Raw genomic sequence first — 19,023 nt, 5'->3', positions numbered from 1 at the left:
GTACGCAAACCGGATGTAGCCATGTCACTTTTACGAGTGCAGTTGTAGTGACCGTCAGAGCAATCATGACTTCGCAGGCCACGAGACTCGAGAGCCTCTTCCTGCTCGTGCGAGGTACACAACAGTCAACAGACCGAACTTCTACTTGCAGCAGCTGCCTGTGTGCTTCCTCTATCTAATGCGGTGCATTTCGTGTTGTTTGGACAGACGGAAGCAGCGCGCAGATCCGCGAGAACGCGGCCGAGAAGCTGGGCGAAGTGGCTGCGCGCTCTCCGGAGTTCTGCGCCTCGATTCTGCAGCAGCTGCGCCCACTGATAGTGCACTCGGAATGGGACATCCGTGTGGCTGCATCCAAGTGTCTCGATGTGGTGGCCAGATCCCTACATCGTGAGGACGGGAACGTCGCGGATCTCTTCGCGTTGGTCTCCCGTACGTGAACGGCGTAGAAATGATGCAATAGAGTCGACGCATTAACTTGTTATTTATATTGCAGTTGGCAGTCACGAAGCTTCCAGTGTGGCGCTGAATCTCCAGACGGTGGATATCAAGAAGGTGGTGCATGAAGGCGCGCCGTTGCTGCGGAGTGGAGGAGAGGTGAGTTAACTGCTGCCTTTAAACAGGTGATTGAAACTAACTGAGAACGTGTTGTTCTACGTAGGAATACCAATACGCGACGAATCTGACGGAGGAAGAACGACGTGTTCATGCGGCGAGGCAGCGACGTCTATTGTTGCGGCGTCTTAGTGGAGCGGGAGGACCTATTTGGAAAACCCGAGAGGACTCACTTACCAAGCAGCTGCTTCCCAGACTCAACAGAGATCGTACGTGTTGGAGTGGAGGTCTTTTGTGCGTGTTTACTGATTGGTAGCGATGACTGCCGTACGGGTGTGGTTACCTGCAGATGCACAGGAAATCGCTGATGACATTGAGGCGAGCGAAGAGCAACCCAACGTTGGTGAGAACCCTGCCAAAGGTATCAATCGGAAGCAAGCGAGTGAAATGTTATCGATTTCAACAAGATCAAAACGTCAGCTAGCTGATGGTGCAGCTGAGTTAGGGAGCAAAGACAAACGGGCAAAAGTAGATCACAACGGCGATGCAAATGATGCGGACATGAACTTACCAGTTGGGACGAGCTCTGACGAGCAATTGGACGAGTCGGAATCACAGACCAAGGGTTCGATTGTCGCAAGCTTGGTCTCGGATCTTTTTGAGAGCATGTTTGATTCCAAGTGGGAAGTTCGGCATGGTGCACTCTTGTCGTTGCGGGAAATGTTATTAGCTGCCCATTTCACCGCTGCAGTTGAAGCAGTCCGACCCGCGACGGACGAGAGCATGCAGCGAGGCTTCGTGGACAAGTGGCTGGAAGAATGCCTAATACGGTGTATGTGTGTACTTGCTTTGGATCAATTTGTGGATTACTCGGCGGACGGGTCGATCTCTCCCGTTCGCGAGGTTTGCTCGCAGGTTTTCGGCATTTTGCTTGGAAGTCTTTCCAGCCAAGATACACTTGTCGGGTATTTACAAGTGGTGCGTACACTGTTTAATGGATCGACATGGCAGGCTTGCCATGGTGGCCTGCTTGGACTGAAATATCTTGTTCGAGCTCATAGCAGTCACGCCCAAGCGCTAATTCCTCTTTTCTTTAACGATATCGTGGCAGCATTCTCTCAGCTCGATTCGGAGGAGGATGTTCTAGTTCTGGCCGCAGAAATGTTCACAGATTTTGTCCTATACTTGGATCAGGTTGAAAGCATAAACATCACGAAGGCTGCGCTGTTGTTGTGGGGATCTCTGAAGTTTAACGAAAAGGCTGGCCTGGTTACTGCCAGTATAGTCCAAGCACTAAATGCCTGGTACAATCATTCTCCAGTCGCAGAGCTCTTGCAAAGTGACAGTGCAGTCAGGTCAGCGCTTTGGGAGAATTTGTCGTACACAATCCCGATGCTCCATCACCACTCGCAATCTGTTCGAGCGTCCAGTGCAACATGTGTAGCGGCCATCTTTTTAGGGGAGTCTTTATTCTTGAGGGAAAACTCGGTTAGCTTTGCTCATTTTTTTCTGCCGCATTTGCTGCTTCAAATAATTCTGGAAATGAACGAGTCCGTCCAGCAAAGCTTGCTTGCTGCCTGGAAAAAGGTAGTGAGCAGTCTGTCTACCAACGAGCTGCTGATGACTGTAATTGCTGGAAAAATTCCATTGTGGATGAAACTGTTGTGGTCTACGGACGAAATCTATTGTCTAAATGTTGAAATGGTGAACTCTGACGGCACTGTATCCGGTAGTGTCGTTAGCGATCCTGCCGGCCGGATAATACGAGACAATATGTCTTCTCGTGTGGCTTTCGGAGAGGCGATCGGTTTTGCTATTTCCCATGTGCCTCTTTCCAGCGCGTGTATGACTGAATTAGTAGAGCTTGTCTGCGAGGGTCTGTGTGGTAGCTCCGGTGAACAGCAGTGCGGAGTTCTCGTAGCCCTGTCAAGATGGGGTTTCTTTGAAAAACAACTGAGACAGGAAAGTCCAGAGGAACAAGCCCGGCGAGCTCGGCACTTGCAAGATACAATTGGGCCCTTTCTGAGCTCGTTCGCTGGAAATCATTGGAGGACACTTCAGCCTGATGCCCTGAGCGAAGAAAAATTAGTGCTCTATAGCGAGCAAGCTGGATCGCTGAAACGTGTTATGCAGATGGAAGCTCGAATTATTGAGATATTCTCCTCTGTGGGTATTGCGCTCCAGCCCTCAGAAAGATCGGGCTCGTCATCTACAGCGGAAATTTCACGCCAGATCGCTGAGCACATTGCTCTTTTTCCCTACGAGAAGTTGCAAGACCATCCGAACGAATACGAATTGGCTCATTTCAAGCGGCAAGACCTCTTTCTTGCTGACGATCTCGTGCAGCAAAGTTTCTCTCGCTTTTATCACCGAATACAAGGTCTTGGTAGCAGTGCACTCTGCGAAATACTGCCAATCCCCAAAAAGAGTGGGTTTCTAGTCAAAGCACTCATGAGTTCGATCAAAGAAGAAGATGATTCAGCATTCCGCACGATTTCATCACAAACGGTTGCAGCCTTTGTGGTCGATCAAGCACAAGCCCAAAAGAAGTGCGTCGCGAAAATCATTTCGAACCTCTGCAACAGCGCGGCGGCGTTGGTAGGCGTATCGGGTGGCCCTTTGGATAACATTATTGGATTCAGTAGTTCGCCGGAGAACCCGAGTGATTCTGTTTCTCCTGGTGTTTTCAAAAAGACAAAGATCCGAGCTGATGGGGCTGAGGCTGTGCTGCGCAAAATCTGCAACTACGCAGGAGATTCTCTTTTCGATGTCTGTCACGCATTGGAGGATGCCATTTCTAAGGCTTGGAACCAACCAAACGTAGACGAGCCGACAATTCAACGGTGCATGTATTTGATCGTCTTAGTGGCACCGCATGTGAAGAGCAGCGCAATGACAACATGTTTGTCATGGCTTTGTCAACTTGCACAACTGACACAGAAGCCATTTGTTGAAAATCAAACGCGAGGCGTCGTGGCTCATGCCATTGCTATTATTTGCAAGTATGCTCAAGGACATCATCGCAAAAACGCGATGCTCGTCGTGTATGAATCCATCTTCGTGATATTTTCAAACACTGGTGGCGCTGACGTCTTAAAATCGGAAGCTCTAGAAGGCGCTGTGATGGTGCTCGACCGCATTGTCCGCTCGCTTGGAGCGGAGTTGACACCGTATGTTCCCAGCTTGGTACACTATGCGATGAAAACCATGAGCTCGCAATTCAAACTTGTTCGAACGTTTGCTGCCGGGGTGTTTGCGGACTTGGTCCCGTTGATTCCACTTCAAATGGATCTTGAGCTTCATAAATCTGACCAGCTACTTCCAGTCTCGCTGAGGACGATTGTGAATCAGAATGCTGTTTCACGTAGCTTCCTGGAGAGCTTCACGGAAGGGAAGGCTGTTCAGCATACCAATGTGAAGCCCTGGCTTGCTCCAGAGACCTCTTTGCGCGTATACCAGCAGCATGGCGTAGACTGGCTATGCTTCATGGCCAGGAACAATCTTCATGGGATCCTCGCCGATGATATGGGCCTCGGAAAGACACTCCAAACGCTTTCTGCCATGGCTGCAACACTAGCAATGACATCTACAGCCCAAAGCAAACGTCCAGCGAGGCCTTGTCTCGTTGTATGCCCACCGATTATCGTGCATCACTGGATCCAAGAAGCCAAGAAATACATTCCAGGATACTTCGCATCTGTCATCGACTACTCAGTCCCAGCAAGTGACCGAAAAGTTTTGGGTCACGGCAAAAATATCGTGATATCTGATCACGGCACGACTTTGATCGTGACTACATACTCGATCCTGCGGACAGACATCAACCGCTTGGGAGATATTGACTACTCTTTTGTGGTGTTGGACGAAGCACATTTGATTCGGAATCCATCGACAGCGTTATTCCGTGCTGTATCGAACCTTCACGCATCACATCGTGTGGCCTTGAGTGGAACGCCGCTGCAGAATAACGTCACAGACCTGTGGGCTCTGTTCGAGTTCCTAATGCCTGGATACTTAGGCGACTTTACTTTATTCCGTCGCGAGTTTGTCCTTCCAATCACAAAGTCAAAAGAGCGCAATGCAACGTCAAAGCAAAAGGAGCTCGCAGCGATTGCCATCACAAAACTGCACCAAAAGGTTCTGCCATTTATACTGCGACGAACGAAAGACCAGGTGCTGGAAGAGCTTCCACCGAAAATCATCTCGAACGTGCTACTGCCGTTAACTTCGCTGCAGAAACGTTTGTACTCGCTGGCGTCGTCATCTGAGAGCGATCCCACAAGCTCTGTGGCATCTTCTCGGTCTACGAAGGTGGCCGAGCCGAAACCATTGACGAACGTGCTAACAAATCTTCAATTACTGCGCAAGATTTGTGTACATCCAGCGCTCGTTGCTGACAACGCAATCTCTTTGGGGCTTAATACGAAGGAAACGGGGGCCCTGCTTGACTGGAAAAGCTCAGGAAAGATGACTGGATTGCGCGATCTATTGGTTGAGTGCTGCGATATTGCAGCATGGACTCAGGAAGGTCGCCAAGGACCTGCAACTGAAGGTGATGACGATAGCAATTTTTCTCCTCATCGATGCCTGGTGTTTGCCCACCTGCAGAAGACGCTCGATCTCACCGAGGAAATGATGCGGGACGCATTACCTGGCGTAACTTATCGACGCCTCGATGGACAAACACCTCACGCCAAGCGTGCAGACATTGTACAGCACTTCAATGCCGATCCGTCAATTGACGTCTTGCTGCTGACTACGTCAGTGGGCGGTTTAGGACTCACCCTTACTGGCGCGGACACGGTGATCTTCATCGAGCACTCGTGGAACCCCTTTGTTGATCTGCAGGCGATGGATCGTGCGCATCGCATTGGACAAAAGCGAACCGTGCGGGTATTCCGACTAATCATGGAGAAGTCACTTGAGGAACATATTCTGAATCTGCAAGAGTTCAAAGAACAAGTAGCTGCTACGGTTGTGCAGAAGAGTGATGCTCAGAGCAGCATGAATACGAACACGAAAGGAGTCCTCAACTTGCTGCAGACGTCCTCATCAGCGGTGGCTGCCAAGGAGCTTCGCGCGTCAGTTACAGCAAAAACGGCAGGTCAAGATGATCCAAGTGTAGCAGCAGCCCTTCCACAGGGAGCCCAAGAGCTGCTAGACCAGATTGGTGAGCTATGGGATGAGTCCCAATACGACTCGTTAGCGTTTCCTGAGCCCATCCACGAGTAACCATGCGCATAACGATTCAGACTCAATGATGGCTCTACAAAAATATCTCCTATGTATTGGATCATCGCTGGGATCTCCAGAATCTGGAGTCCAGGTGAGCAGACCACGCCGAGTTGGTTTACTGGGCATCAATAAGGCTTTCGACGTCGAGCTGGATTATATCCGCGTCACAGTCCTATGGCAGAAAAGCAAGGAGGGGAGACAACGTGAGCGAACCTTTACGCGTAGTAGCACTTGCACAGCTGTACAACATACCAAAATTGACGCGACGTTGGGGTTGGTCCGACCACGGTCACCGTGCACGAACTCTTTAACGTAGGTTCCTGCGGATGTGGTGAGGCGCAACATCATGTAATGCTTGTTCAGCACCTCACACTTGGCAGCATGGATAATTTTCGGCCTCGTCATCAGGGTTCGGCGATGCAGCACGCGAATAGGAGTTTGCTGCTGAATGGTGAGGTCTTGAATTGCATCAATCTTCGCAACGGACTCGGGGGTCAATTCACCTTCCGACCACACAACGCAGCTGATAATGGAAGCAAATGCGAGTTTGTCAGTCTAACCTGAGGTAGTAGTTTGTCCCAAGGTAAAACACTCACCAGTAGGTTTTCTTCTTTGAGTCTGCTCCTGCCTGCAGCCCAGCGAAATAGTCCTTCGTCGAGCTCTTAACCTGGACAATCTCGACAGCACCATTGTTTGCGGCATTCACAGCCTTCTGAATTCCATCGTACTCTGATTGATTCAGGTACGCTTTCTTGGCGTCTGCAGGCAAAACAAATACGGTTGAGATAGGCCAAGTCTAATACCGCTACATAAACGTAAAGTTGCAGCTTACCCAAAATCTCCAAGATGAAAGGCCTTCCGTTTCCTAGCATGCGCACGTCGACATCTTCACGACCTGCTGTGTGAAACTTGTAGCCTGCACCCTTGAAGAATGGCAGGGCGATGTCACCGATGCACTCTTCCACGGAGGATTCGCCCATTCGCTCGCCGTCAAGAACCCACGGGGTCTGGCTGAGTCCACGCTGGAACTTCAGATATCTTCCCTGCATGTACACCGGATCGCGTTCAAACGTGGCAACAGCGTGCGGGGCAGTAGTGATCCGAGTCGGTGGACTCTTAATAGTCTCGGGCATGGACGAAAGCGTCCCCAACGCGCGGGAAACTGCACCGAAACCATCAAAGACCGGGGGAGGGCCACGACCGCGCTTCTTCGTTTCTAATTGTTTCTGCCGAAGAGGAAGCAGCGAACACACGTGAGTTATTGCACCCAAGCACCAGACAACGTGCTCACCATACCCTGATCGACGGAATCTGGCGCACGTCGTCGGCAGATTCGTCATGGTTGATGTCGATCAGCACTGCAAACTCGCTGCCGTTCGCGCACTCAGCCTGGTTGAGCATCTTCGCGATAAAAGGCGCCAACAAAGACTATTCACGACATTCCCAACCGCAATAGACGTAAGTTCATACCATCGATCGCAAACGCCCGTAGTTGTTTGTACCTTGAGCACATCTTTCATATCGAACGGCGTTTTGCGCGGGAAGTCCACCACATCCGAGCGCAAGAAGTGCAGCAGCGAGTACTCGCGCAGAAGCACCACACTGGGCAACTTGATGTTGAGTGCGAAGGCCTTGACGTCGTAGTCGCTTTTCTCTGCCATTTGCTTCAGGTCTTCTAGGATCTTCGAATGGAACGCCCCGTTCAAGACGCCCACGCAGCATGTACAGCCTAGAGAAATAACACACAAATTCAATTGCAAATGGTGAATAAATTGCAACAAAACCCACAACAGCCTCATTTACACATGCTAACGAACCGGAAACTTCCTGCGGCTCGAAACCCGAGACGCCACTCTCCTTGGCAAGCTCATGCACCGCATCCACCAGCTTCTGCTCCGAGCATCTGCAGCGGCAAACATCATCAAAGAAGCGCGCAGGGTCAGTCAGTCGTGTGTCACTGTGCAGCTGGGCACATCATGGTGATCTCCGGCCCCACACGCACGTGTAAATGTCCAAGTCTTCGACGTAGGCGAAGCGCAGGCAGCAGCGCACACAGACGCCGAGCTCTCTCGCGCGCAAAAGTCCCGTGGCGGACAGCAGGCCGCCACGCAGCGCACCCGAGACGTCCATGGCGATGCTGCTCCAGTCAAGTGTTGATGTTGATCGTCAACAGAGAGCAGGGACTTTCGACCAATTGGCGACGTGGTATCGACCCGTTTTCGACCAATTGTGAAGGTGAGCTCGCCACGTTTACGACGCATACAAATCGCAAGTGTGACTCACGCGCTCCCGCTCTCGGTCACAGTCGCCGATCGCCGTAGCGGCATCGCAAGGGGGGAAAGCCCAGTCGCAGTCAGTCTCGGACGTGGCGGACAGAAGAAAGCAATCGCAGCCATGCCGAGCTTCTGCCCCAAGTGAGTTCGTCTGCCTCTAGTCTGCAGTTATATGCCAATGGGAGCTAACGAACGCGCTGTGCCGTGACCAGATGCGGGGACTTTGTGGAAGCGGACGCTTGCGAGAAGTGCGGCGAGAAGGCGGTGCGTGACGTTGGTTTAGGCGCGGTTTTAGGCGCAGGTGCTGACGTTGTAGCTGCAGGTGACGACCCAAGAGAATCCGTGGAGGGCGGCGTCCAAGGTTCCCGGCGGAGAGCCCATGAGCGTTCCCGCGGTGCCCACGGCCTTCACCGCCGCCGCGCGTATCAAAATGATGGGGTGCGTCCTCATTAGCAGTCTTAGAGACTTTTGACTGCTATCAGTGCAGCGACTGACGCCGTGTGTTTGATTCCCTCGCGTCGTGCCTATGTGTGTGCGTGCAGGGTGCAGCCCCTGCCGGAGCCCGCGCGCAAGGAGCAGGCGGAGGCACGCTTCAACTTCGTGCCGCAAGATCCAAGCACGCAGCTGGCGCTGGCCAAGGGCGATGAGGTGGATGTCGTGCGCAAGGACAGCGACGGCTGGTGGTTCGTCATCAAGGACGGCGAGAAGGGCCTCGTGCCGGGCTCGTACCTGCACATCGAGAACCCCATTATCCCCGTCACGGATGCGGCGATCCTCGCGGCACGTGAGACCTCCAATCAGCGGTTCATGGAGATGCAGCAAAGCTCGGGAGCAACTGGACAGGGTGCCGAGCCGGGAGTGGAATACCAGTCGCCGCTGGGACTCGAAGCGCTCGCGATCGCAGACTCGTGCGCGCCCAAGCCGCCCAATGGACCTGCCCGCGCTGATGCCAAGTCTGGCGGCACCGAGTTTAAGCCGGGCGAAGTGCGCAAGTTGAGAAAATGCTACGCCTGCAAGGAGACGATTCTGGGCCGCACGAAAGTGTGCAAGGACCAGATATTCCACGAAATCGTAAGTGGCAGTGGTCGGCTTGCTTAAAACACAGTGTGTATGCTGATTGCGATGGTGTTTATACAGTGTCTGCTGTGCAAAGGCTGCCGCGAGTCGATCGAAGAGGGCGAGGACTTCACCCTCATCAAGAAAAAGGTTCACTGCAAGCACTTTCTAGGGAATGCTACTGGCTGAGCGCTGACCATTGTGTTGGAACTGTAGGCCTACCACGCTGAATGCGCTAAAGACGTCAACCACTGCATGGTTTGCGATAAGGTATTGCTCGCTGCTGCAAGCGTTTCGGTGTTTTGCGAAAAGTTCTCACGTTGATGCATGATGTAGGAAATCTTGGGCCGAGTGTACCGAGCTGGCGATGGCGCATTCCACAAGCTTTGCATGGTTTGTTCAGTTTGCAACAAACAAGCTAAAGAAGGTAAGCAACGCCGTTAAACTGGAACTGAAGGATGGTGGAGTGTGCAAGCGGATGAAACTCAAATTTTGATGTTCACTTACCGTTTGACGTGACAGCTGGATCGAAGTTGGAAAACGACCTCCTCATTTGCGGTGAATGCGTCGCGGAGAAGGGTAAGCGCATCTTACGGTGCAATGGCGAGTCGAACAATAATGCTAACAACTACAATGTGGCATGCTTGCAGAGAGAAAAGAGAGGGAGGAGAGAGAAGCCGCCCTCGAACGTGAGCGGGCTGCTGCCAAAGCGAAGGCTGAAAAGGAGGCTGCTCTTGCTGCAGCACGCGCGTTGGAAGAAAAGAAGGAGCGTGAAGCACGCGAAGCACAGAAGGCTGTCGAAGACGCTGCGCGCGCAAAGGTTGAGGCAGAAGCCGCTGCGGCTGCGGCTGCTCGTGCCCAGGCTGAGAAGGAGGCAGCAGAGGCGGAAGCGTTGCAAAAGGCTGCTGCAGCTGCTGTGGCAAACGGCAACGGGCGGTCTGGAACCGACAGTCTGCGATCCAGCACATCAAATCTTGATGAGTTTGATTTGGAAGCTACACCCATCGACATGTCGGGTCAGAATAATCGTATCTCGGAAGTATCGGATCTGGACTCGATTCTTAGCGACGGCGATTACGCTGGATACATGGGAAGTGGCCAACGGGAGTCGCTGCGCTTGTCAGAGGTTCTAGACCTCGAGTCGTATGATGACCGTTTGTCCGACTTGAGCGGCATTTCAGAGGGAGGTGCTGGTAGACCACGACGCTCCACAATTGAAAGGACCGTGAACGAAAACGCAGAGGCCTTCTCGGAAGATGAAGACGATCGTGAGCTGTGTGGTGGTTGCGGACTTGTCCTGGAAGGAGAAGCCGTTGGTGCATTGAATCAGTACTTCCACTATGAGGTACGTGTTTGCACACTGTGGAGTTCATCATCTTAGAAATCGTTTGACGAACAACCTATGCTGCTTGTGCTGAACAGTGCTTCAAATGCAGTCACTGCAGTCGTGTTATTGCGGAAGATGATGGTTATGCAGAGAAAGACAACCAGGTACTCTTCTTCTTGAATTTGGTACCATACCCTGCCCTGGAAACTCATCTCACATCTTGCTTTTTGCAGGCTTTCCACCAAGCATGCTACCAGGCTCGATTCGGAAAGAAGTGCCATCGGTGCAGCAAGGTTCTCAAGGGAAAAGTCGTCAAGGCCCTCGATCATCTCTACCACCCGGATTGCTTTGTGTGCTTCAATTGTAGTGCTTCTCTTTCAGGTACATACCATAATAGCCCGCTGGATCGTATGTGTGAACTACTCAATACTAACACAGGGCGTGTGTGATGTTTTATCGTCCAGCAGAGAGTTTCTTCGAGCACGAAGGTCAAGCCGTTTGCGCTAAATGCAAACACGAAGCAATTGCTTTGGACGAACCAAGCCTCCCGTATGTCGTGTGCTTTCTGCTTTAACTAGCACTGCCTACCAACTAAATTTGTGTCATATGTTTTGCTCTGCAGAGAGAACGTGGCACCAGTGTCTAAAGGCATTGCTGGTTATCGGTTCGACGCCCAGGATGACACACAATTGACTATTTATCCGGGCGACGAAGTCACTATCCTTCAGAAGGTTTGTTCATTTAGAAGGCGGCTCTTGCTGTAAACGCTTCCTAACGTTGGCATCTTGCATTGTGTGCGACAGGACGACGATGGCTGGTGGCTTGTGGATTTGCGAAACAAGCGTGGTTACGTGCCAGGCTCCTACTTGATCGAGCGCCCAATTGAAGAGCCAAAGCCCCAGCCGAAGAAGAAGAAGAGTGCCTTCAAGAGTAAGCCCAAACGTACACCGGGTCTTTGCAGCTCGTGCTCGACGCAAAACCCGGCGGAGGCACGCTTCTGCCGAAGCTGTGGCAACAACCTGAAGGCCTAACTGGCGGATGGGTAAGAATGAGAAAGTAACATGCAACAAGCGACAGTTTGTTTAGAGTACGCGGGCGGACGAGACCAACCGGCCTTATGAGCCGTGCGATGGGGTTTCTTTTGCGCGGCAGTGGCTGTTAGATGCTTCGTGTTTGCTCTTGTGACAAGAGAATGTCGCTCTCGTCCCCTGTGTTCTTCATCATGTAGGTGTTTGCGCTAAGGAAATTAACTGTCACTTCAGCGTCCCAGTTTTCGTGATGTTGTCTTCACTTGAGTATTTTCCAACGAGACCACCGAGCATATCGAGGCTGGAGGCGATCATGTGGAGTAAAGTGACGAACCGCTCTTCTGCAGCTTTCCTATTGGCGAGCGCGGAATGCAGTCTCGGCGCACCGTTCGCATCTGGGATCGGGTGCAGCCATCCCTCTGGCATCCCTTGGCATCGTTGGAGCAGTCGCTTATGGATGTGGAAGTGATGGCTCGTCGAGTGTTCTCACCTCACTTTCCGACGTTTGCGCCGTTTGCGTCCAACGCGATGGCGGAAGTGTATGACAGTGACGACGAGTTTTTCAAGGACCTGCCAATCAAGAGACCGGAGCAACAGACAAAAGCAGTGTTAGAGGCTGCAACGCCGCGTTTCTCTTAAGAGCTACTACAGCGCTCAACGCCAAGATGCAGTGCAGACAACGCAGCAATGAAAGAGGAAGCTGCTGCGACACCTTCGACTGGTGAAGGCACCGCTGCGCCAAGCCCATCGTACAGTGCCGTACTCATACAGCTACTTCGAGTGTAGTGGCCACCGTATCGGCACTGCTCGTCGACGCTATGAAGACTCGACGGCGAGGCTGAAGGCGACGCACGAGCGCGAGATCGACGGCAAGAAGGTCAAGATGTTGTGGCAGCGGTCCAATACGCAGGACGAGGGCGGGCACGAGACGATTTGCTCGAGTGGCAGTCCGGAGGAGTTCGAGAAGGAATGGACCGACACGCCGCTCGGCCGCGCGGAGGACGAGGAGCTGGCCAAGTGGATGGAGGAGCGAGAGCGCAGCGTGTACGTGGCCTTCGGCATCGAGTACAAGCCAGTGATGGAGCCCAAGGTGAAGCAAAATGACACGACCCCAGAGGAGCGCAAGGTGGTGGAAGAGGGCGGGAAGGAGACGATCCAGGAAATATCCAAGAGGAGACGACGCCCCCGCAGTTCTTGTCGTGAAGCAGCCGACCAGGCATGAAGAGAGTGCCGCTCCCTCATCTTGAACGATCGGGATCATGTTGAAGTCTCAAGATTTGAGCGCTGAAAACAAGAGTAAAGCTTCACAAAAGGCAGCTTCGGTATGTTACAAATTAATTGGTGTCTGCTCTCGTTCGCGTCTTCTCCTCCGCTTCGCTTGTCTCCCCCGTCTCGCTCCTCTCCTTGGCTCTTTTCCTATTTCTCCGTTTGTGCGAGCTTGGATTTTGTGATACTTCCGCTTCCGCATCAAGCTGTGGGTCCCCGTAGTATCGAAATGCAAATTGTTCATGTTCATTCTGAACGAGATCTGCAAGGCATCGCCCAGTCCAGACGTCGACAGGATACTATTTGTGCAGCGAGGGACTACATCCTTGCCACGATCCACGGACGCGAGTGTCAGCGCATGAAGACGATAGCTTCGCTGATTAAGAAGTCCAAGACGGAGTGCGAGAGCCTCACGTACGTTGGTTCCTCTCTTTCGCTGGTCCCTATCGTGGTTAATTCACGGTGTCTTGTTGTGGTTTGTAGTGTCTGTCATTGCTCAAAAGGTTGTCCACGGGCTGGAGAAAGTTGTACGTTCAGACTGAAGTCCGTCTTGCTCGGTCGTCCGCCTCATTTGGAGTGATTTCTGTGCTGCTGCAGGAAATGTGTTCGGGTTGCCAAGATGCGATGCGCCGTCCAAAGCTGGTGGCGTTGGCCGACGCCGACAGCAGGCGACGCGGTTCCCTTGGTGCGTGTTGGTGTCAGATGGGAGACTACATGTAAGCTTATAGCCATCTGACCGTTGTTCGTGGTCTCCATCAGCCCCGAGCTCGAACCAACTGCGCGAGGAGCAAAAGATCCTCGAGATCGACGTCAAGCCCGGCTGGAAGGACGACACCAAGGTGACTTTTGAAGGTCAGGACGACGCGCTGCCCGGTCGACCAGCTCAAGACATCGTGTTCGTCATCAAGCAGAAGCCGCACAATAAGTTCACGCGTGATGGCGACAACCTGCTGTACCGCGCCTAGCTGTCGCTGCGAGACGCACTGCTGGGCAGCGGCACGTTGACCATCAAGACGCTGGACGGACGCGAGGTGCCCGTTCCTCTGGGAGGCGTCGTCGCTCCCGGTACGCGGATGGTGATCGCGGGCGAGGGCATGCCGCTGCAGAAGAGACCCTCGCAGCGAGGTAACCTCGTGGTGGAGTTCGACGTGCAGTTCCCCACCAAACTCACAGAGGCGCAGAAGAGCATGGAGCGCCAGGTATTGTAAGCTTACCAGTTTTGTCAGGCGCGGTTCCGAAGCCCCAGGCCGCGCCGCAAGATCATACGCCAGCGCCAGCTGAGTGCGACGTGCTTCGGTGTGCGAGCGTCATCCGTTTAGAAGCACCAAGATGAACAACAAGGACGTTGCTTTTGTCCAAATACGTACACGCTGGCACATTTCACAAATGCTTACGATGCACCCCACCCTTTTAAGCGCGTGGCGGCGACGCACCACTACCACCACAGTGCAGCAACAGCAGCAGCCTAGTCGCGCATCGAACACGGACAGCAGCAGCTCGCGCAGATTGTTGCCGAACTTCTTCTTGTACACGGGCTTGATGTCGCGCAGCACGATGTGGTAGCGCACCACGGCCCTCACGCATCATAGCAATGCCTTCGTTGACTTCGCTCATCGGCATCTGTTGAACGAGTTCAACCACATCCTACACATAAACAACGTGATGCTTGGATTCGTACTTTACAATCTCAAAATTGTATTTTAGCTACCCATCATCCGAGCTGTGCCTCCAGTCATTCCCCCTTCCAACGTCATGGACGAGCAGCAGGACGAGCCCATGCTCAAGCCCTGCGGCGGCGGCGCCTCAGACGCCAGCGCTGCGCCTTCGCCATACCAGCTTAACGGCTTCGGCGTGGACGCGGCTACGGGCGAGTCCAAGCGCTGGCTGCAGAGCCTGGAGAAATGCATCCGCGCCATCGTGAGCATCCGCCTGCTGAGCGTGCGCGCCTTCGACGGCAACGGCGCCAGCTTCAGCGTGGCCACGGGATTCGTGGTGGACATGGAGAGGGGCATCATCCTCACGAACCGCCACGTGGTGACGCCCGGACCGGTCGTGGCCGACGCCATTTTCCTCAATAAGGAGGAGGTGGATCTTGTGCCCGTCTACAGGTGATGACTCACCCTGACCCCATGAACAGAGGGGAGATGGGCTCATTGCTTTTTTCTTTGCTGTTTGGCCGTAGGGACCCCGTGCACGACTTTGGCTTCTTCCACTTCGACCCCAAGAAGGTCAAGTTCCTGCAGCTCCACGAGATCCCGCTGCGACCTGAAGAGGCCAAGAGTGGGTGACGATTAACGCACGAGTTTCTGCATTTTAAGGGGACGTATTGACGGGTTTTGGTGCTTGTTGCTGTGACTTTCTTAGTCGGTGCGGAGATTCGTGTGGTGGGCAACGACGCTGGCGAGAAGTTGTCCATCTTGCCGGGTATTTTGGCCAAGTTGGACCGCGACGCGCCGTCCTACGGCTCCAGCACGTACAACGACTTCAACACGTTTTACTTTGCAGCGGCGAGCAGCACTAGCGGAGGATCGAGCGGCTCGCCGGTGCTAAACATCGATGGGTGCGCTATCGCGCTCAATGCGGGTGGAGCGAAGAAGGCGGCGTCGTCTTTTTACCTGCCTCTGGACCGAGTTGTGCGAGTTCTTGGACTTATTCAGCAGGGCGTGCCCGTGCCGCGCGGCACAATTCAGACTATTTTCCGTCACACGGCATTTGATGAAGTGCGTCGACTGGGTCTTTCCGGCGAAACAGAGGCGCTGGTGCGGCAACAATTTCCGCAGGAGACAGGGATGCTAGTGATAGACCAGGTCATCCAGGGAGGACCGGCGCATGATCAGCTGCGGACAGGTGACGTGCTGATCAAGTTTGCCGATCAGTACGGGGCAACGTTTCTAAACATTGAAGAGTTCCTGGATTCTCATGTTGGAGAGACCGTCGAAGCTCAGTTTCAGCGCGGAGAAGAACAGTATACAGCCACCCTGAGCGTCCAAGATTTACATTCTATTACGCCAGACAGATATTTGGAAATTGGAGGTGGCATCGTGCATGCACTTTCCTACCAGCAAGCTCGCAACGCTTCACTACCTGTCGGTGGCGTGTATCTGGCCCAAGCAGGTCACATGTTCATGAAAGCACATTTGGCCCAGCCCTGCATCATCACATCCGTGGCGGGGCAACCCACTCCGACATTAGATGACTTTGCGCGCGTGATGGCCTCACTGCCCAACGGATTTCGTACGGTATTGCGCTACTTCATGATTCGCGATCGCCATCGTGTCCGCACAGCCTTCATCATGATGGATCGTCTTTGGTTCCCAATGCAGATGTGTACGCGCAACGACGAGGACGGGCTGTGGTATTCCAAGTCATATATTCAGGATGATACGTCATCACTTGTGGCAGCTACAGACTCCAATCCGACATTTGCCCCAGCGCCATTAAGCTTTCCGGGAGGCAATGCACTGGGCAAGAAAACGTTGCTGTCCCTTGTAATGGTGTCATTTGACATTCCTTATATGATTGATGGTATTTCGAGCTCAAGCTACCACGGAATGGGAGTCGTGGTCGATGCTGAGCGAGGCTTTGTGCTTGTGGACCAGAATACCGTCCCCATCGCGTTAGGCGATGTGTTGATTACGATTGCTGCTACCGTTGAGATTCCTGCCAAAGTGGTTTTTGTGCACCCAGTCCACAACTTTTCGATCGTCCAGTACGACCCAATGGCACTTGGTGCTGTAGCCAGCCACATCAAAAACGTAGTGCTGGCGGATAAGCCGTTGGAGGTGGGCGAGACAGCCGATTACATCGGCCTCAGTAGTAACTGGACTGTGGTTACCATGAAGTCTGTGGTTACTAAACTAGACCGTCTTGTGCTGCGCGATTTCCAGCCGCCGCGCTACAAGGCGTGCAACATCGAAGTCCTGCATTTCGATCGTATCACGAAGTCTGTAGGCGGTGTTTTCATTGACGACCAAGGCGCTGTCAACGCACTCTGGCTTTCATTTAGCTACCAGGACAGTGCCGGCCGCAAGGAAGTCTTTCGTGGCCTGCCAGTTGAGATTGTTCGGCCCATCATTGACGAGCTTCAGACGTCTCGTATCCCGGCATCAATCAACATCCTACCGGCGCAGTTGTTGACGTACTCGCTCTCGAAGGCGCGTTCTGGTCTTGGACTCTCGGACACATGGATTCAAAAACTCGAGGCCTGTTACGAAGACAAGCGGCAGGTGCTCGGAATCAAAAGATGTGCTGCTGGTACGGACTGTGCCAGTAAGCTTGAGAGCGGCGACTTGCTTCTAGCTGTCGATGGGCAGGCTGTGGTGCGCGATGCAGATGTAGAGCGCGCGGTTGATGGTAAAACAGAGCTGAAGGCTTTGGTGGTGCGTGATCAGAAGGAAATGATAGTTACTGTAAGCACATCTCAGCTCTCAGCGATGGGCACAGATCGTGTAATTGTCTGGTGCGGTCTCGTCATTCAGAGTCCGCACTACGCTGTCGCAAGCCTGGGCTATATTCCGGAAGAAGGCGGCGGTGTGTACTGTTCGCGGTGGTGCTATGGATCCCCAGCGCATAAGTACGGATTGCGAGCAACCATTTGGCTTGTGGAAGTCAACGGTGAACCTACACGCACGTTAGACGATTTCTTGCGTGTGGTAGAACGCCTGGAAAACCGAGAATCGGTGCGTCTGAAAACGATTTCCATCAACACGAAGCCTAAGGTATTCACGCTCAAAACGGACTATCACTACTGGCCTACGATCGAGCTGCACAGAGAGGAATGGGACTGGAAGTATGTGGAGCACCCTGTGGTCACATAAGTGTTGTCCTGAGTGCAGTGAAGACCACCGCATTCAATATTCTTCATCAAGCCCCCAACCCAGAAATCAAGAAATGAGAAGACCCCGAAGAATAATACATAGAGCACACTACACAGAGTGCGACCGCACCGCCATCGCTTTGAAATATACACAGGTGCGTGTTTGCCTCACATCCCGATGACTATTATTAGGAAACCAGCTTGGACTCTTACTTCCAACGTCGTGTTGCACAGCTCAAAAGCAGATGGGGACGGTGGGTGTTCAAATTGAAGATTTAAGCGTGCGTTGTCTACCGGCAAGGACAGAAGACTGCTCCGAGAGTGAAGGTACTGTGTACATTGTCCAACAGGAGCAGCAGCGATCCAACACTTCAGCTCAAGACGACGAGAAGCTCGATGTTATCCAAACAAAGATGTTCAAGCGACGACGACTTGCAACTGCTGTCCTCGATGGTGACCCGGGACGTGCCCTCCCACCAAAGTGTTGCAAGCGCTGCAAGAGCGATTTGAACGGAAAACTTATGGTGCGGTGCGCTACGTGCCCATTCCGGTGTCACTTGTATTGCTTCTCACCTCCACTCAAGCAGCACCCTGGGTTCCTGATCCGGCGGCAACAACAGCAAATTGGTGGCCAAAATGATGATACTTCGCCAATTTGGAAGTGTGAAAAGTGTGAAGGCACGTCGGTTGTATTTAATGTCAACCCCAGACCTTCGTCAGTGACGACATCATCGACACGTAGAAGCTCCCTCGTGAAGCGCAAAAACGACACACAAGCGCAGTCAACCACTACTACGACAATTACGGAAGAAAAGGACGCAGGATGGATCCAACCGCAGTGGATAAAAAATGCCGACGTTGTGTTTGATTGGCATCGCTTTCGAGCAGAAAAGGCCAATGTACTTCGCCACCACGAGACTGACGCTGATCAAAAGCGTAGTGGTGTTGACGAACTGGTTTTTTATTCGAAATCCTATGCGCTGATGAAAAAAGTTGCAGCAATTTGGCGCGGACTTGTATTAAAGCGACGATATCGACACCAGCAAGAACTCGAAGCGAAAGCCATGAATTATCCAGGTGTGAAGCGCAAGGTAATGTGTGTGCGAATATCAACCGAGAAAGACACATCAGACTTTAGCAAGGAGGAGTTGTGTGCAGAAGAGGAAGACGTGAATCTGGTTGAGGACATGAACCGGTACAGACCATACTCTCGGAGACCTCCACGGCTTCCAATTCTGTGGGAAGGAGAACCTCCAAGCGCATTAATGTGTTGGACTACGGGTGAGAGATCCGACGTTGCTGATGTCTTGGCTGAGATCGAAGAGCGGGTGTGCTTAGCGTTTGAGGATGCTGATGCACCTCCCACGAAAGAAACGATAATTGCTACCCTCGAAGATGTTACTGACACAAACTCAGCGGGATGCACCGTTGCTAACGTCAAAGGTGTTAACATTCGCACAGCTGCAGCGA

General features: G+C 52.8%; 6 protein-coding genes across 7 annotated transcripts; 5 read left to right on the top strand and 1 right to left on the bottom strand.

Annotated features, from left to right (window-relative positions):
• Positions 1-65: 65 nt before the first annotated feature.
• On the top strand, positions 66-5,784 carry KRP23_10417 (TATA-binding protein-associated factor mot1; the record flags this gene model as incomplete). The annotated part of the gene is made up of 7 exons (XM_067880865.1): positions 66-114; positions 208-429; positions 494-594; positions 659-821; positions 902-973; positions 1,664-1,746; positions 2,737-5,784. 7 exons carry the CDS (start codon positions 66-68, stop codon positions 5,782-5,784), a joined length of 3,738 nt encoding a protein of 1,245 aa, XP_067741164.1.
• A 118-nt stretch (positions 5,785-5,902) lies between these two features.
• On the bottom strand, positions 5,903-7,917 carry KRP23_10416 (tRNA pseudouridine synthase Pus10; the record flags this gene model as incomplete). Its single annotated transcript, XM_067880863.1, has 8 exons — positions 5,903-5,959; positions 6,040-6,310; positions 6,384-6,546; positions 6,620-7,013; positions 7,084-7,215; positions 7,290-7,516; positions 7,605-7,690; positions 7,790-7,917. 8 exons carry the CDS (start codon positions 7,915-7,917, stop codon positions 5,903-5,905), a joined length of 1,458 nt encoding a protein of 485 aa, XP_067741163.1.
• Positions 7,918-8,181: 264 nt separating this feature from the next.
• On the top strand, positions 8,182-11,474 carry KRP23_10415 (Paxillin-like protein 1; the record flags this gene model as incomplete). 2 transcript variants are annotated; one of them, XM_067880861.1, is made up of 14 exons in its annotated part: positions 8,182-8,201; positions 8,273-8,324; positions 8,383-8,498; positions 8,603-9,131; positions 9,198-9,266; positions 9,333-9,386; positions 9,453-9,543; positions 9,639-9,695; positions 9,767-10,461; positions 10,539-10,607; positions 10,677-10,824; positions 10,911-10,992; positions 11,066-11,174; positions 11,247-11,474. In XM_067880861.1, the coding sequence occupies 14 exons, from the start codon at positions 8,182-8,184 to the stop codon at positions 11,472-11,474; spliced, it is 2,319 nt and encodes a 772-aa protein (XP_067741161.1). The 2 variants fall into 2 exon arrangements, with proteins under 2 accessions (XP_067741161.1, XP_067741162.1); XM_067880862.1 differs by having other exon boundaries at positions 10,908-10,992.
• Positions 11,475-11,840: 366 nt separating this feature from the next.
• KRP23_10414 (uncharacterized protein) lies at positions 11,841-12,693 on the top strand (the record flags this gene model as incomplete). The annotated part of the gene is made up of 2 exons (XM_067880860.1): positions 11,841-12,079; positions 12,258-12,693. The coding sequence occupies 2 exons, from the start codon at positions 11,841-11,843 to the stop codon at positions 12,691-12,693; spliced, it is 675 nt and encodes a 224-aa protein (XP_067741160.1).
• A 273-nt stretch (positions 12,694-12,966) lies between these two features.
• KRP23_10413 (DnaJ-like protein subfamily B member 5) lies at positions 12,967-13,945 on the top strand (the record flags this gene model as incomplete). The annotated part of the gene is made up of 5 exons (XM_067880859.1): positions 12,967-13,159; positions 13,221-13,264; positions 13,335-13,422; positions 13,497-13,662; positions 13,732-13,945. 5 exons carry the CDS (start codon positions 12,967-12,969, stop codon positions 13,943-13,945), a joined length of 705 nt encoding a protein of 234 aa, XP_067741159.1.
• A 544-nt stretch (positions 13,946-14,489) lies between these two features.
• On the top strand, positions 14,490-17,554 carry KRP23_10412 (Pro-apoptotic serine protease; the record flags this gene model as incomplete). Its single annotated transcript, XM_067880858.1, has 3 exons — positions 14,490-14,845; positions 14,920-15,017; positions 15,102-17,554. The coding sequence occupies 3 exons, from the start codon at positions 14,490-14,492 to the stop codon at positions 17,552-17,554; spliced, it is 2,907 nt and encodes a 968-aa protein (XP_067741158.1).
• Between the last annotated feature and the right edge of the window lie 1,469 nt (positions 17,555-19,023).

Source organism: Phytophthora ramorum, assembly GCF_020800215.1.
Source record: "Phytophthora ramorum isolate Pr-102 chromosome Unknown Phyram_PR-102_s0010, whole genome shotgun sequence".
Classification (NCBI taxonomy): Eukaryota; Oomycota; class Peronosporomycetes; order Peronosporales; family Peronosporaceae; genus Phytophthora; species Phytophthora ramorum.
The sequence above is the reverse complement of the archived record's forward strand: the minus strand, read 5'-3'. Positions and strand labels throughout refer to the sequence as shown.